This window comes from Lampris incognitus, chromosome 13 (genome assembly GCF_029633865.1).
Source record: "Lampris incognitus isolate fLamInc1 chromosome 13, fLamInc1.hap2, whole genome shotgun sequence".
In the NCBI taxonomy this organism is placed as follows: Eukaryota; Metazoa; Chordata; class Actinopteri; order Lampriformes; family Lampridae; genus Lampris; species Lampris incognitus.
Window position 1 is genome coordinate 37,198,743 of NC_079223.1, and position 17,702 is coordinate 37,216,444.

The 17,702-nt window shown below is 42.8% G+C and overlaps 1 protein-coding gene across 1 annotated transcript in view; it reads right to left on the reverse strand.

The window, feature by feature from the left end:
* The window catches only part of anapc1 (anaphase promoting complex subunit 1), a 206,103-nt gene extending 192,015 nt beyond the window's left edge, over positions 1-14,088 (reverse strand). Inside the window, exons 1-5 of the mRNA XM_056291362.1 lie at positions 13,941-14,088; positions 12,087-12,326; positions 11,239-11,403; positions 8,289-8,331; positions 7,773-7,873 (exon numbers count right to left, since the gene is read on the reverse strand). Of these exons, the coding sequence (XP_056147337.1) occupies positions 7,773-7,873; positions 8,289-8,331; positions 11,239-11,403; positions 12,087-12,302 (525 nt within the window). The 5' untranslated portion in view covers positions 12,303-12,326; positions 13,941-14,088. The remainder of the gene's footprint in view (positions 1-7,772; positions 7,874-8,288; positions 8,332-11,238; positions 11,404-12,086; positions 12,327-13,940) is intronic.
* Between the last annotated feature and the right edge of the window lie 3,614 nt (positions 14,089-17,702).

Genomic DNA, 17,702 nt, shown 5'->3' on the forward strand with positions numbered 1-17,702 from the left:
CTTGTGTCTTTCTCAACAGGATTCACAAGCACAGGAGATGACCCCGTCAATGCAGAGAGAGCCGCTGAAGTAGGGAGGGAGAGGCAGATAAAGCTGGATGGACGGTCAGCGACATCAACCATGAAGGTGAAGTTGAAGGTACAAGCCCTGTCATCACTCAGAAAGATTCCCAAAGTCAACAAGAAGAAGATTCACCTTGACTCGCTCAAGTTGTTCAACCGACTAATCATTTTGGCCCAACGGGATATGACAGTTGAAACAAGCTTAGAGTATGAGCTGACTCCCTTCCCATTGTCCCTGTTCAGCAACAAAGATCAGAAAATGAACAAGGCAAACAAGGCAGGCTTTTCCAAGACTAGCCTGAAGGAGTTAACTGATCCGCTTGACCTCACTAACCAACCCTGCTCCACTCTGGTGGTTGATGGCGGATGGCTTCTCTACATGGTGAAGTGGGAACAAGGTCAGACTTGGCAGGAGATTGCCAACAGTTACCTGAGCTACATGCAGTGTCTTGGCCGTCGCTCTCAGAAGATCATCGTGGTCTTTGATGGCTATAGCACATCACCAAAAGATCACGACCACATCCGGTGTACCAAGAAGTCATGCTGTGATCTCCAGATTTGACCGGATATGATACATTGTGGACACCAAGAGCAAAGTTCTTGGACAACACTCATAACAAGAGTGAGCTCATCCACCTCCTCTCTTCAACATTCCGAAAACTTCACATCACCGTGGAGCAATGTGACAATGATGCTGACACTTCAATTGTGAGAGAGGCATGGTCTGCTGCTACAGATGACTCTGTTGAGGTCAGTAACATTTGTGTAGGTATTTTACTTTCATCAGCTATGATGACTTTAAAAAGAAGAGTATTCACATTGTTGAATAACTTGACAATTGTTATCTGTTTTTGCATAGTTCAACACGCTTTGCATATCTTGTTCTATTTTCAGGTGCGGGCAGAAGACGCAGATGTGCTGATAATGCTGGTGCACCATAGCTCAAGCACCAACCATCCACTCCTCTTAACCACATCGAAGGGCTCTTATGATGTCAGAAGGATCCAAGAAGCTCTCTCTGAAAGACAGAGACGCTACCTGCTCTTTTGTCATGCCTTCACTGGTTGTGATACGGTTTCTGCAATCATGGGAAAACAACTCTATTTGACAGGTAATAATAATAATAATAATGAATTTTATTTCTATTACACTCTACATTTGAAACAAATCTCAAAGTGCATTTTTTGCAGGTTTTGTGCAGGGGACATTGATGAACACATGGACATCTTCCTTGACATACAAGCTACTAAGGATGCAGTGATTCGGGCTGGTACTGTGATCTTCCAGTACATTTACCATGCACCAGGTACTACTTTGGGTGCAATTCGATACAACATGTTCTCACAGAAAGCGGCGGCTGGGCTGATCAAACCAGAGACTCTATCTCCAACAGAGGGTGCAGCTGCACAGCATTCTCTCCATGCCCATCTATAAACCCGGGACTGGATCCTTCTACAGAGCATGTCTTTGGACCCCAATGACGATGGATGGACATTAGGTGTTCATGGTTATGAGCCAGTTCCAACACTAGACCCCATGGCTCCTGAGGAAGTACTCCAGTTCACAAGCTGTAATTGTAATGGAGATTGCAGCAACCGGCGGTGCAGCTGCAAGAAGAATGGTGTCAAATGCATCTCAGCATGTGGAGTTTGTAAAGGCATTACATGCAAGAATTGTATTCATGATGGTGTTGAGTCTGGAGAAGACTCAGACATTGACTCCTGAAGCATCTGACATAGCGGATCAGTATTTGCTCTAAGTATTATGCAAGATATTGAAATAAACTAATAAAGCTACTTAAAATTTAAATGTAAAAGTGGGCTTGGCCGTTTTTCCACCAAGGAGTGGTTTGGGTGAAAAACTAATGCTTGCAATCAACTCAGAATCATGAAAAAAAACCCTAATTTGACCCCTCACAAGTTACTTAAGGCCAAATTAAACATTTCAATTTTTTGAAAATCGGTTATGGGTACCCCAACTTTGAACAGTTTTTTACGAGGTTTCCCACAGGAGTTGAATTTCAACATTTTAATACATGCTATTACACACCTTTTCAAACACATTGGTGAAGAAATTTCTTGGTAAGGATTTAGTTCCCAGATTTTCATGTTTCCCTTACTATAAGTAAAACCGTGGGAGGAGGGAGAGTGCCCACGTTTAAATGGTCGAACCTCCTTTCAGGCACCGGAAACTGCGCCAATGGGGCTTTGGTGTGACAGTGTACTTTAGAGTGCTGGCACTCCATGCAGGTGTCAGCCCAGTCTCTCACGTCTTTTTTGAGCCTGTGCCAGATGAACTTGCCCCCCACCACCACCACAACTCTTTGAGATGGCTTTTTGCCTGGGTGGGAGAGGCCATGGACAGCGATGAAAACACGCCGCCTCCATCCAGTGGGAATGATGGCCTGGGGAGACATCGCAGAGGAGCATGGTACCAGCATCGTTGAAAGCAACGTCCTCTAACTGCAGTCCTGTGACAGCCGTCCCGAAAGCCAGCACGTCCAGGTCGGAGGCCTGGTCAGCTGCCATGCGGGCGTAGTCAAGTCCCAGGTGGGTGGCCCCAACAATGGCCTGGGAGAGGCAGTTGGCAACAAGGTTGGTTTTGCCAGCAAAATGCTGTGCATCCATGGTGAACTCCGAGATGTACAAGCTACAACATGTCCAGGAGATGCCACTGTTTGGAGCTGGGGTGTCTCCAAGATGCCTTAATTTTTTTTTCCTGGCGAAACAGAGTGTTAGTGATGGTGAGGTCATACTGAGCACATTTGCTAAAAAGCAGAACTCCACTGGAGTTGATGTTCCCGATGCCTTCCTCTCCTATAGTGCCCTTCCGGAGGTGTTGATCCTGGCCGACCCTGACGTTGGAAGTCTCCTAGGAGAATAACCTTATCCTCCTTGGGGATTTTTGACAGTGTCTTGTCTAATCAGGCATAGGTCTCTTTTACTTCCTCTTCAGAGTCTTAAGTAGAGGCATAGGCACTCACAACTGTTGCCATCTTGTTGTTGGCAAGCACCAGACAAATGGTCATGAGATGCTCTCTAATCCCCACAGAAAGTTCAGACAGGTGGCTGATGATCTGGTTCCTGATGGCAAATCCAACGCCATGGATCCTGCTGGGCTCATCAGCAGCTTTTCCTTTCCAGAAAAAAAGCATAGCCAATTTTCTCCTCCTTCAATTGTCCTTCGTCTACCCGTTGGGTTTCAGAAAGGGCAGCTATGTCAATCCGGCATCTCTTCAGTTCTCTTGCGATGATTACAGTTCTCCTCTCCAGTCTGTCTGACTGGTTGCACTATCCATCAGTGTGCACACATTCCAGGCTCCAAAGTTCATGTTTCTATGTTTCTGACTGCATTTCGTGATCCCTCTGGACATGGTAATCCAGTCAGGAGGTTTGAGGCAGGCTATGTTTAGGGCACCTTTTCTAGTCCCTTCCCCAGGTTGGGTGAGCAGAATGGATCCTAAAGAGGGCTGGTCAGTTGTGGGTGCAGCTACCGAAGGGCTCTTTCTACCTAATTCCAAGAGCCCAGCAACTGAATCTAGCCTGATATGCCAGCTCATGACTAGAGGCTTGCAGATCTCACAATCCTGCCCCGGGCACCACTTGCTGGTTACCATAGGACTTAATCTAAGATGTTAGGGTGGATTCCCTTTATGGAGGATGCCTGTGCATGACGTTGTTTAACATGGGGAGATTGGTGCACTGACAACCACTGCACAGTCCTTGACAGATCTGGGTCAGGACACAGTGGCATGGAGTCCAAGACAACTGGGGGCCCATTTCTGCTGTAGCCTTCATCTGCCTTCCCAGCCATTGTGATGCTTCCCTAAAGTAAGCCATCATCCTCTGCCATTCCTCCGCCGTTCCACCATTGATGTCTTGGTTGGATTGCTCTTCGTCAGGGACCTCCCCCTTGACCTTACCGCCATGGGTGACCCTACCAGCAACATATCTCCAGACAGCATTGCTCTGGGGTCTCAGGACCACACAAGCTTCTCCACCACAACAAAGTGACAAACCATGGGGAAGACACACACACACACACACACACACACACACACACACACACAAGGGATGGGTATCGTTAAGATTTTAATGGTACTACTACTCTTACCGATACTGCTTATCGAGCTGGTACCTCAACGATACTCTTATCGGTTCTTTTTGTTTATTTTAAAGAGAAAAAAAATGAAACAAATTAAGAACAGAATTAATACTGCTTTATTTTCCCATGGCTGGATAGAGCATTACTTTTAATCATTAACCCATATTTGTATAATTTAGTTAACTCTGTATGGACTCTAGGCTGCTAGCATACACAACATACCTGAGGTTGATAGGACAAAGATGAACTACGAGCTAGACCGTTGAAAACTGCATTTCTCCACCTGTATTTGATGCACTTTCACTAGATGCTTGGAAAGATTGACCGTTTAGTTCTCGCCACCATTGTCACTAAGCTGAGTGTGTGTGTGTGTGTGTGTGTGTGTGTGTGTGTGTGTGTGTGTGTGTGTGTGTGTGTGTGTGTGTGCGCGCACATCTAAGCGAGCTGGCCCCACCCCACGGTTTGCACATACAACAGGCTCCGAGAGAGAGATCTCTCTTCTGGATTGGGAATAGCGAAAATGCATCCTAGTCGAATGTCTTAATCTTATTGCAAATTAGAAAGGGAGTTGGTGAGATAAAAGGTGCAAGATACTGTTTATGTAGCCTGAATAAATAGGAAATTTATTTTATTAATTTCTCCAATACTGAAAGCAGAACCGTTAACGTCGGAGCTTATCAATACTATTGTCTTTAACAATTTAGTGCCAGTGCTCGTTTAACACCAGGTTTCGGTACCCATTCCTACGACACACATGCACACGCACACACACCTGTCAATTAAGTGGATGTGTCTGATATTGGTGGTGCTTACACCCACTGTCAGTGTTCCAAAACTTCCATTACAGTGAGTGAGATAATGGTCCAGTTCTGGGGCGTAACACTGCTCGGTCAAACGCAATACCATACAGATTAAAACAAGCACACATACACATGTGCACACACACACACACTTTCTCAGTTTCAGTTTTCCTTTCAACAACCCAGACAAACACACACTCACAAACACAGCCTTCAACATTTATGTACAGTATGCCAACATCTAGGGATGGCATTACTCAGTCACATGTTAAAACATTCACTGGTCACAACAAATTAAAACTTTCACAAGGGTTGACACACAACTAGCAGACTCAAACTTAGGAGTTTTCCCTCAGTGTCTTCTTTAAAATGTTCAAATGTCTTAATTTAAAATAAAAAAATCCCCTCAAAAATGCTGTAATAATTACCACCAATCACAACCCTCACAAAACTCATTCGCTGTAATCACAACTTGTTCTAAATGTCCAGATCCATGTAAGGAAGACTTGTCAGGGTTATGCTATTTTTTTGCACCAATGTTGCTACCCTTAAATACTGTTAAAAAAAACAGTATTATTGCTTTTGGCACTAAAAGGGCATCATCATTCCTTATTGTGCACTGTAAATTACCCACCATCATAATGCATCGTAGAACTCAAGTCTAGCACTGACCATAAGTAACAGCGTAATATGATACTAGTAAAGAATATAATATGGCTGGACAGGGACAATTTTAAACAGTTGCTAATTGGTGATCAGCAAATTAGGGCACATTGTTGCATTCATTCATTAATTTAAACTCGGCACCAAATGTTAGAAATAAAGCAATAACTTGTAATTTTATTACAAAACAACACATATATAAACAGTTATGTGTTTATACTAGCAATCGACCGATTATTGGTCTGGCCGATTACCGGCTAAGATATTTGTCATTTTTCATATTATCGTTGTAGGCATATTTTTATCAGCCTAGCAGATATTTTTTTAAATCACATATTGAAAATATTTTTATTTCCTTACATACAGAGAAAGGGTTTTGAAACAATCACATGAAGAGGAGAGATGTGAAAAGAGGAGAAAGGGGAAACTTGTAGAAAAACGGCAAGCAAGAATGGTCAGGGTATGTGTTCAAAAAATAACTACAGCATTATCAGGAGTAAAACCTATTAGACACTCCAATAAATGCAGCAATCAAATTTCACTGCATAGGAGCAAAGTTATGAAACCAAACTTCAAAATGAAGCTGCAACATTTATATAGCTGGAACGCACCTGAACATTTTTCAAGACATTTCTAAATTATGAAAAAGTCTTGAAACCTTCTCAGCATTGGCAACATCATTCCTTCGAAATACATTATTGACAGTTGCTTTTAAAAACTGTCATAAACTGTCATAAAGGCAGAGAGCAAAGGCCAACTCTTTGGTAAACTGGTCGGGCTGTCAATGAACTTTGCAAATTCATATATAATTGAATTGTGGAAAGAAAAAAAAACAAACACATGGGAGGGTTTTGTCTGTGTCCCATTCCTCAACTTCCATGCCGGCTACTCCTGCTGAGTCTCCAAACTGGGAGAGCACAGCCTCCCATCTACTGCAGGTAATACACTGACTACTGATAAGTACCTCAGGCAACCCCACTTCAAAAAAACCCAAACTATCACTTTAAAGATAAGAGAAAGGGAACATAATGACACTAATGTTCAGTTTTACATTAAGTTCAGTCAAAGCCTGCTGGGAGCACTTTATCCAATTTATGTGGAATTATTTTAATATTATAATTCTTCAGTTTGATCAAAGCTTACTTCCTGCTGTCCATGCTGTTTAATTCATTCCATTTCCATGTTTTGGAAGTTATTTATTTTGAATTAAAGAAGAATTCCAGTCAGATTGTTATCTAGTGCCTTGAACACCATGCACTTGATTTTTATCAAATATTTTCTGTTTTACACAAAGTTCAATCAAACATATGTTCATTTAAAGGCAGCCTTGTGTTGGAGTTTGTGTTGCTGTAAATTTTGGCACAACATTTTTTACATTTACTACAACTAAATACCGTCCCCAAATACCGGTTATTGGCCGCCACAACTTACTGATAATCAATATCGGTATCAGCCCTGAAAAAAACATATCGGTCGACCCCTAGTATCGCTGTTGAATACTTTATGTCACTGGGAAAAACATCAACAGTGACAAGACTAATTCAAAGGTCTTGTTTAATGTGAGCGTAACCTTGCTAAGACGCTTGTATTTCTTTTCTTTCTTTTTGTTCCCCCCTCCTTTTTTTTTCTCTCCAGTTGTACTTGACAAATTATCCCACTCTTCCGAGCCATCCCGGTCACTGCTCCACCCCCTCTGCCGATCCGGGGAGGGCTGCAGACTACCACATGCCTCCTCCGATACATGTGGAGTCGCCAGCGGCTTCTTTTCATCTGCCAGTGAGGCGTTTCACCAGGGAGACGTAGCGCATGGGAGGATCACGCTATTCCCCCTCCCCTCTGAACAGGTGCCCTGACTGACCAGAGGAGGCACTAGTGCAGCGACCAGGCAGCATACCCACATCTGGCTTCCCACCCGCAGACACGGCCAATTGTGTCTGTAGGGATGCCTGACGAAGCCGGAGGTAACAAAGGGATTCGAACCGGCGATCGCCATGTTGGTAGGCAACGGAATAGACTGCTACACTACCCAGACACCCCAGTACACTTAGATTTCTGCTATATCTTTTGATTTGTATGTCCAAGTAAAAACTTTTGTCTGAATTTTTCTTTTCTTAGTAAAACACCAACACATACTCCCACTCACCCTGAAGGGCAGCGCTGCAACGAATTCCTTCCCTGTGACAGTGTGGACGTTGATAGAGGTGGTCTGAACAATACACACAGTCTGCTCAAATTCCTCCTCTTCTATAAAAGGACATCAGTACAACAGAATTATCACAACAGTTTCTTTATATTCATTTATTCAACTCAAATCAATTCATTTAAAAAGCACATTCAAAACCTAATGTTGACCAAAGTTCTGTACAACACTGAAAAAAATGCAGAAAAAGACTCAAGTGCTAACTGGTTCACGAGTTGCCAAATATAACAAAGACTATGTGCTGGCAAGTCAAGATGCAAAGGAGGAGATAAAGAAGATAAACCAGAACACATACAGACACACCCATACACCAACACACAAACACAGGAAGAATTCACAAGAAATCTAGTCACAGCAGAACCAAAAGCTAGGCAACTGTAAATATAATAAAACCAAATTTCTCTTGTACAGATAAGATGGCCTCTGAAATGGGGTGAAACACTCTTAAGTGCAACTTACCATCATTTTTCTTCTGAGGAACAGTAAAGTTACACCATAAGGCCTAAAAACAGAAAAGCAGAAATGTAAAAGGCATCATCATCTGCATAACTGTTTGGCCTAACTAATGTTATGAACTAACATTTTGCTTGGATATTCTGTTAAACAAAGATTATGCAGTGACCAATTAATTCAAAGGTTCATTCCAGATCTCCGATTCTAGATAAATTGATAAATATCGTTTCTTGGGGAGAGACATAAACAAGAAAACAGTCAAATGACCAAACGTTTACATCAGTTATTAGATCAAAACAAGACCATTTCCCACTCATGATCTTTTTGACAAATACAAGCTAAAAAGTAATTCTTGCTTTTTCAATTAAGCATGTATCGTTTTATTTTTTTTAAATAACAAATTTGTTCCTTGAGCCAGGCAATAAATCTCTACCAGCTCCAAAGGCCCTGAAGCTGGTCTCTTTCCTCCCAGTAAGACAGCAAATTCCCAATAAATCGCTCTACAGTAGGCTTGTACTGATTGGCGATCGGATTGTATAGCGTCAATTGAAGGGATGATCAATGATTTGTTTTTCCTACACCAATATTAAGGTGATTTTAACTAACTTACAATCAGAACTAAGATGTTGTAAAAATAATCTCTAGAATCTGCACCTACTGTACATTCTGAGATGTCTCTGGTGGAGCAGCATGTCTGCCCACTAAGCCCTGTTAATCAGCATGAGTGATGAGCCAATTTTAAATCCTTCATTACAAACCAGTTGGCAGTCTCTCTTCCATGGATCTGACACTCAGTTCTCCATATGCCTGCTCACTAGGGATGGGTATCTTCATTTTAACGGTACTACTAATCTTACCGATACTGCTTATCAATCCGGTTCTCTCACAGTACTCTTACTGGTTCTTCTTGTTATCCCCCCCTTTTTTTTTCTCCCCAATTGTACCTGGACAATCACCCCGCTCTCTGAGCCGTCCCGGTCACTGCTCCACCCCCTCTGCCAATCCAGGGAGGGCTGCAGACTACCACATGCCTCCTCCGATACATGTGGAGTCACCAGTTGCTTCTTTTCACCTGACAGTGAGGCGTTTCACCAGGGGGACGTAGCGCATGGGAGGATCACACTCTTCACCCCAGTTCCCCCTCCCCGCTGAACAGGTTCCCCGACTGACCAGAGGCACTAGGGCAGCAACCAGGACACATACTCACATCCGGCTTCCCACCCGCAGACATGGCCAATTGTGTCTGTAGGGATGCCCAACCAAGACGGCGGTAACACAGGGATTCGAACAGGCAATCCACGTTTTGGTAGGCAACAGAATAGACCGCCACGCTACCCGGACGCCCCTTTTTGTTATTTTTTTAAGAGAAAAAACAAAACAAATTAAGAACAGAATCAACATTGCTTTATTCTCTCATGTCTGGAAAGCGCGTTACATTTAATCATCAACCCATGTTTGTATAATTTAGTTAACGCCATGTAGGCTCTAGGCTGCTATTATATATAACACAACTGAGGTGGATGGGGCAACGAGGGATGAACTACGAGCTAGGCAGTCAAAAACTGTGCATTTCTCTGCCTGTATTTGAGGCACGTTCCCTAGATGTTTCAAAAGATTGTTTGTTTCCACCCTTACATGCAAAAAGACTTGTACTTGTCGCAACGAGCATCGCCAGCATCGACTCTAGTGAAGTATAACCAGACTTTTGACCTTTTAGTTCTCTCTCCGCCATTGTCATTAAGAGCAGGCTTTGTGGGTCTGTGTGTGTGTGTGTGTGTGTGTGTGTGTGTGTGTGTGTGTGTGTGTGTGTGTGCACGCGCTTGTCAGAGAGAGGCAGAGAGCCGGCCCCGCCCCTCAGCTTGCGCATACAATAGGCTCTGAGAGAGAGCGATCTCTTCTGGATTGAATAGTGAAAATGCATCATAGACAAATGTCTTAATCTTACTGCAAATTAGAAATGGAGTTGGTGAGATAAAAGGTGCAGGATAAGGTTCATGTAACATTATGGATAGATTTGGATTGTGATATTAAAGATAAGATAATAATGTTAAACGGAACATTATTATCTTATCTTTAATCTGTGATATTGTCACACAAAGCACAGACACATGGACTTTTGAAAGGGACCTGTTGTTTGAGTGGAGCAGACATTGTTATTAAATAGATTTTTTAATGTTTAAACATTTAAATAAAATGGTCACACTCGTTTGTGCTTATTCGCGTAACTTTAAACTGTATTGCTTGCAGAAGGCTTAAATGTTCGATTATTTCAATGCTCCATCAGACGCATTAAATAGTTTTTTTTAAATTTTAAATATTGAAATAAAATCTTCACTCTTTTATAAATGTTTATTCATGTAACTTCAACTGTACTGCTTGCAGAAAGCTGAAAGGTTCACTTATTTCAAAGCTCCATCAGATGCTGAGCCATGCTCAAGATGATTATTCAAAATCTAAATTCTGACAATAATTCAAAAAATGTTAAACTGGGAATAAATTATTTAATAAAAACGAATAAACATACTATTACTACTACTTTCTTTGACACCAAGCCTAAGTTGTCCATGCTGGCATTTCACTGGCATGCTGTGACATAACTCCTCCCACCCACTCCTACACCTGCTGCCCCCTGGCGATCTGGAGTAGCTATGATTGGACGATATGAAAATAGAAACGATCACCTAACCCTACTCTACAGGGATCAAAAGGGTATCAAAAGGGTCCGAATGAATCACCATAGAGTAGCAATGTAACGTGTGTGCTGGTGGCATAAGGGCAGAATTAGGTTTTGACCCTATTAATTTCTGAATATACATATCAAGCATTTTGGACAGCAACAGTTGAAAACACATGAGCAGGCAGCACATTCAAGGTAGTGAAAGAGTTTTATTAGACAAAAAGTTAGAGAAATGAGAGAGAAGCAAGGAAGAAATGTAACATCATAACAGCAGCCTACCTGTTGCACTGTATTGTCCACAGTGAAGGCCTTGTATACATTGGAGGCCTGAGAGCGGCTGCCTTGGGTCCAGATGACCATGTTTCCTGAGGAATACAGCTCCTCCTCAAACTCCACCTCCTCCTCCCCATCTCCCACACATCCCTTTCTCAGCTGCCAGCTTTCCTGTCAATCAAATCATATCAGCTAATCAACATTTATTTTCCACACATCAGTCAACATGAGTTGCACAGGCTTGAGATCAGAACTAATACTTGTAGTAGGGTTGATGTAATAATTATTCTGAAAATGTCAAACACAATAACATCTTCATCCAGCTATAACAGAACATAAGTGACAGCAACTGTCAGACAATGAATAACAGTAGCGTGCAAAAAGGTCTGTCTGCCTGTATCTGTCTGTCTGACACTCCTACTACTACCTACCTGTTTATTTGGTAAAATATGGAGAGGAAATAGTGACATTCATATCGAATTAGCAGTATCTAAAATCCCTTAACTTCTCATTCAGTCTCACATCTTTTTTTCCCTTCAGTTTCTTCCACTTACTTACCTAATCATTCATCCCGTCCAACACTGTTTACTTTATCTCTTTACATATAATTATTATTATTATCATACTCCCTTTCTGAAAAGATAAGATGTACTTTTTATTATTCCTCGTGAGGAAATTCATCTTCTCCATTTAATGAATTCCAACACACACTGTAGCTAGGAACAGTGGGCAGCTGCCATACAGTGCCTGGGGACCAACTCCAGTTCTTCTTGCCATGCCTCGATCAAGGGCACAGACAGGAGTATTAACCTATGTATGTCTTTTGATGGTGGGAGGGTTAGGTGTTGTCTTACCCTCTCTCTCTCCTGAAGAGTAACTTCCTGGAGGGAGCCCACCAACCCAGCAGCCCCGTCTGAGGACCAGAGCTCAGAAGCAGGCTGCAGCTGTCGAAGTTGCAGGCTAAAGGCGTTGGGATGGTTCCTGCAGTGCTCACGGCCAAATGGGACAAACGACTGCAATTCCCCTGCGGCAATCATCGTGGCTGTCTCTTCATACACGACTTCCGACATGAGTCCCAGATATCAGCATTATTTCTAGGGTGAAAGAGAGAGAGACAAACTTACTATCTACCGTATGTGTAGATTGTTGTGGATTTGCATGTAAAGTTTTGTAAAGCAACTAGAGCTGAAAACCCACAAGCAGGAGAGCAATTAAGGTGATGAATGAATTTAAGAGGATGAAGAGAAAGAGAAAATGTTTTGAACAGCATAACGCTAAGACTTGGTTTACTTGAGTGAAAGATGCACACGCAGGAGGATTCCAGTGAAAACACAAAACTCCACAGAAAACCTTTTCCGAGAATTTTTTTTTAGAAAAACCTCAGGAGGAGCATCAAAAGGAGGGACCCCCTTTCAGAATAAATTGGCATATTAGGTACTAGGTGGGCAAGGCAGAAAATGAGGTTCAAATAAAATGATTTCAAAGATTTCAAATAAAATGCTTAATGAAAGCCCTTGATGAAAACATTTGGCAATACCGAAACAATGCAAAAAAGAAAGGAGGACACTAGGAGGGCACTGCACGCAGAAGCACATGAAGCATTGGATGTCTCCACAGAAGAACACAATCCTATGCACCAGTATCATCTAGGTGTTACTATCTAACCATGTTTATGAACTGAAGATATGGTTTAGCTTGGAGTTAGTTCATCACTGCATCAGAAACTACAAATCTGGTAATCAAATAATGTTGAAGACACCGACTCTAATCTGTGATGTGTCAGATGGAACACAGAATATGTACACAGTAAAACGAACAACATTTGCTATAATATGGGGATTATGAGGAAGGACGTGTTAAATTTTGCAGGTACAACTACTCAAAATATGGAGTTTTTCATCCATTTGCCAGTGTGATGAAAGAGATTAGAAATATACGGGTAAATCAATATTTTGGGTGGAAAATTACTTCTGATTACAGCCGCTGGAAGTGTAGGCTAACCTGTCAACCCCAGCATTTAAGTGTTTGCCAGCTGAACATTTGCTCCGATTCTGACTAACTGTTTGTATTGAAATACATGTTTCTTTCACCAACCAATAACAGAAAGCTACTGATATTGAATCACCGATCGAAACAAAACCAACTTGTTCTAAAGATCAACTCTCGTCCCATCAGTAAATGAGATACGAAAGCCAGCACGTATATTAAGTGAAACGGCAAAGTTATCTGGCGTTAAATTGTTTCACATGGTAACGTAGCTGTGTTCGCCGCGTACTGTTACGAGCTTGTAAAGAATGACAGTCGTTTAGTAGCTACTCGCAGCATAACTCATCGACTTAAAAATAAACCTCTGTATTTCGTGGCAACTGTCGTGGCAATACAACACTAATTTATGACATTTGTCCTATTTCAGGGCTAGTTTTTCTCACGCTTCCTAAAAGTTATCTTTATAGTGCCTCCTGGCAAGCTAATATCTGACAATGCAAATTAGCCAGTTAGCGTCAGATAAGAACTTTCGGAATATTGGGCTATACAAGTAAAACTGACTTGACTTGACTTGACATGACATGCCAACATACGAAGTGTATCAGGACAAGATGTAGCACACTAGCTAACTACTGCTACTGCTGCCAGAGCTAGCATCATTGCTTGCTAGGTAGCTACTGTTAGCCTCAGCCGTGCGCGTTCAGAGACAGTGCGTCGCAAACCTGATAATAAGGAATAGTCTGGCTCTTGTCGCGGAGTCCTTGTCTTTTCTATGTATGATTCCTGCTGGTACACCGCAAAGTCGACAATGCCAACATATAAAAATGAACTCGAATCGAGTCCCACACTGATTTATCTGCTCTATCCGCTTTTCAAATGTGCGCGGCCATCTTTACTGTCCCGAGAGCCTCTTCCTCTCACCGCCAGCCAATCAAAACGAAGAAAGAGGCGAGCGTTGTTACTGATGTGATGCGCTATAGTTCCTCCCATCGCCTCGGGTTAAGAGTCTGGGTGTCATCTTGGACAGCACATTATCTTTTGAAGCTCACATCAACAATGTTACTCGGTCTGCATACTTCCACCTACGCAATATTAATCGTCTTCGCCCGTCACTTACACCTAACAGCACCGCCATACTCATTCACACCCTGGTTACATCCGTACTGACGACTGCAATTCTATCATCTTTGGTCTTCCCCTCAAGTGTCTTCATAATCTTCAAATCAAATCAAATCAATTTTATTTGTATAGCCCAATATCACAAATTACAAATTTGCCTCAGTGGGCTTAACAGCAACACAACATCCTGTCCTTAGACCCTCTCATCGGACAAGGAACAACTCCCTAAAAAAAAAAACCTTAACAGGGAGGAAAAAAATAGGAAGAAACCTCAGGGAGAGCAGCAGAGGAGGGATCTCTCTCCCAAGACAGAGAGCGTGCAATGGATGTTGTGTTCACGCAATTTACATAATACAACATTGAAAGAAGATAACAGAATTATAATGGACATAAAATTTATGAAGAATATGATGCACAGGATGCCAAGCAGTGTCCAGATTCCAACGGAACAGTCCAGGACCCAAGCCACGCGACCAGCCTCATCATGTAAAAAAAAAAAGAAAAAAGAAAAAAAACTTATGTGAGGAGGGAAGGGCGGGCAGCATCCAAATGGCGACCACTATCACCACGGAGACCTGGGAGGAGAGCCGACTGCACGTGCAAACAAGGGAGACTCACATGACACCATTCAAACACAGAAAAAGAGAAAGGAGAAGACATCATTCAGAGAGAGAGAAAAGACATGTTAGAGAAGAGAATAGTTTGCAATAGTCATTAGTCATAATCAATTAAATCATCAACTAGTCGTAATCTATACTCTGTAATCTGTACTCTATAATCTCGTCGGCAGAACAGTGGTTGGTAAATTCATTGAGACAGAAAACCAACCCGTCATCCAGTACAGGTTGTGAAGCACTCAACTTAAAGGCAACTAATTGTAAGCTAAGGCAAAAAGATGAGTTTTAAGTTTTGATTTAAAGGACTCAACAGACTCTGATTGTCTGATGGCAGCAGGCAGGTTATTCCACGACAACGGAGTCCGATAGGAAAAGGCCTTGCCACCAGCTGACTTCTTTTTAACTTTGGGTACATGTCTGTGAATGTTCTCATTCATCCAGGTCATGGTTATCCAAAGGAGTTGAATCAAGTGCAATTGGACTTGGTATATATCCGTGAAGACGTTTCGCCTCTCATCCAAGAGGCTTCATCAGTTCGTGCATTTCTGACAAGACCAAGCTGACTGGCTGGTGATGACACTCAGAATTTATCCTCTAGGAGTCGTTGTCTGAGCTATAGATGTCCATGGCTCTTTGTGTTCCGGTGTTTACCAACGCCGGTCGCTAACAGAGCCATAGATATGAGTGGCTCTTTTGTGTACTGATGTTTGGCCGCGCCCGTCGTTATCGGAGCTATTGATTTGCATTTGTTTAGCAGCGACGGTCATTGGATTATAGAGAAGGCACAGAATCAACTCCTGAATGAAAGAGTGAGACAGGTCCATTTCACTATTGAAGGGCTGAAGGAGAAATCTGACCAACTACTCCAGCAAATAACATCCCACTTGCCTGGTGCAGTCTTGGAGAGGATCACTGATTTCACCAAGAAAGCCCAACTATCTCAGCACCACAAAACCAAAGAAAGGCAGACAAGGAAGTTTCAAAATGTACAGCGACTAACCAGCAACACTAGCCAAGCAGATATACTTACCTGGAGACAAATGACAGAACATCCCACACAAAACGGAACGCAGAACAGATGGGTCAAGAATCTGTCGGACAAGGTACTTTCCCAATCAGAGAAGGAGGTCTTAGCCAAAAGACTGAACTTCGCCATGACACCCAAACAACTACCTATAGTTGACCTCATCACATCCACAGAATCAGCCATAAGGAAAAACAATCTAACGGAAACCGAGGCGGAACAGCTTAGGTTAAAGGTATCAGCATCTCTGTCCAATGCGAAACTCCCTCTTTCCAACCTAACCATGGAGGAAAGGAAAGCCGTGACAGCCCTGAGCAAGGATGAAAACATCTCTATCCTTCCAGCAGATAAGGGGAGATGCACGGTTATCCTCAACACAACAGACTACCACGCCAAGATCATGTCATTACTCAGCGACACCGACACCTATGAACCTCTGAGACGTGATCCTACTAGTGGTTACAAGAGGAGAATAATAGAATACCAACAGAAACTACAGAAAGGAGGAACCATTGATTGGATACAATACCACCGTCTCTATCCACAAGATAACATTCCATGCATATATGGACTCCCTAAGATCAATAAAGATGGACCCCCCTCAGGCCCATCGTCAGCAGCATAAACTCGGTCACGTACAACATTGCCAAACATATAGTCAACATCTTGACCCCTTTAGTGGGTGAAACACCTCACCATATCCAAAACTCCATAGACTTCGTGGACAAGGTCCAAGGCGTAAAACTGGATGAAACCATGGTATCCTACGACGTGACCTCGTTATTCACCTGCATCCCAACCATGGAGGCTTTGGAAACTGTGAGGCAACGTTTGCTACGGGACGACACTCTCCACAATAGGACCAACCTCAGCCCAGACCAGATTTGCCAACTACTGGACCTTTGCCTGAACACTGCATATTTCAAATTCAGGGGCCAGTTTTACAGACAGAAACACGGCTGTGCAATGGGCTCACCAGTATCTCCCATTGTGGCCAACTTATATATGGAAGAGGTAGAACACAGGGCCCTGAACTCCTTCAGAGGAGCACCTCCGAGCCACTGGTTCAGATATGTGGACGACACATGGGTCAAAATCCAAACACAAGATCTGCAAGCGTTTACCAAACACATCAACTCAGTGGACAAGAACATTAAGTTCACAAGGGAAGACGTAAAGAACAACAGTTTGCCCTTCTTGGACTGTGCCTTCCACATTGGGGGAGACAAGAGCCTCCACATTGGGGTTTACAGGAAACCTACACACATAGACCAATATCTACTTTTCGACTCACACCACCCGCTGGAACATAAACTGAGCGTCATCAGAACTTTGCAACACAGAGCTGAAAATGTGCCCAGCAGCACTCAGGCCCAACGAGAAAAACACAAACACCTGAGGGGAGCTTTAAAAACCTGCAGCTACCCCAGTTGGACCTTTGTGAAAACTGCAACACTTTCCAAAAAGACCAACCAGGTGAGCGACAAGGAGAAAGGGAACAGAAGGAATAGCACAGTCATCCCATATGTTTCTGGGGTCTCCGAGAAACTCAGGAGAATTTTCAACAAACACCGCATCCCGGTATACTTCAAACCCAGCAACACACTCCGACAAAGACTGGTTTATCCCAAAGACCGTGTACCACACACCCGGAAAAGCAATCTGGTGTATGCCATACCATGCAATGAGGATTGCACTGACCTATACATAGGAGAAACCAAACA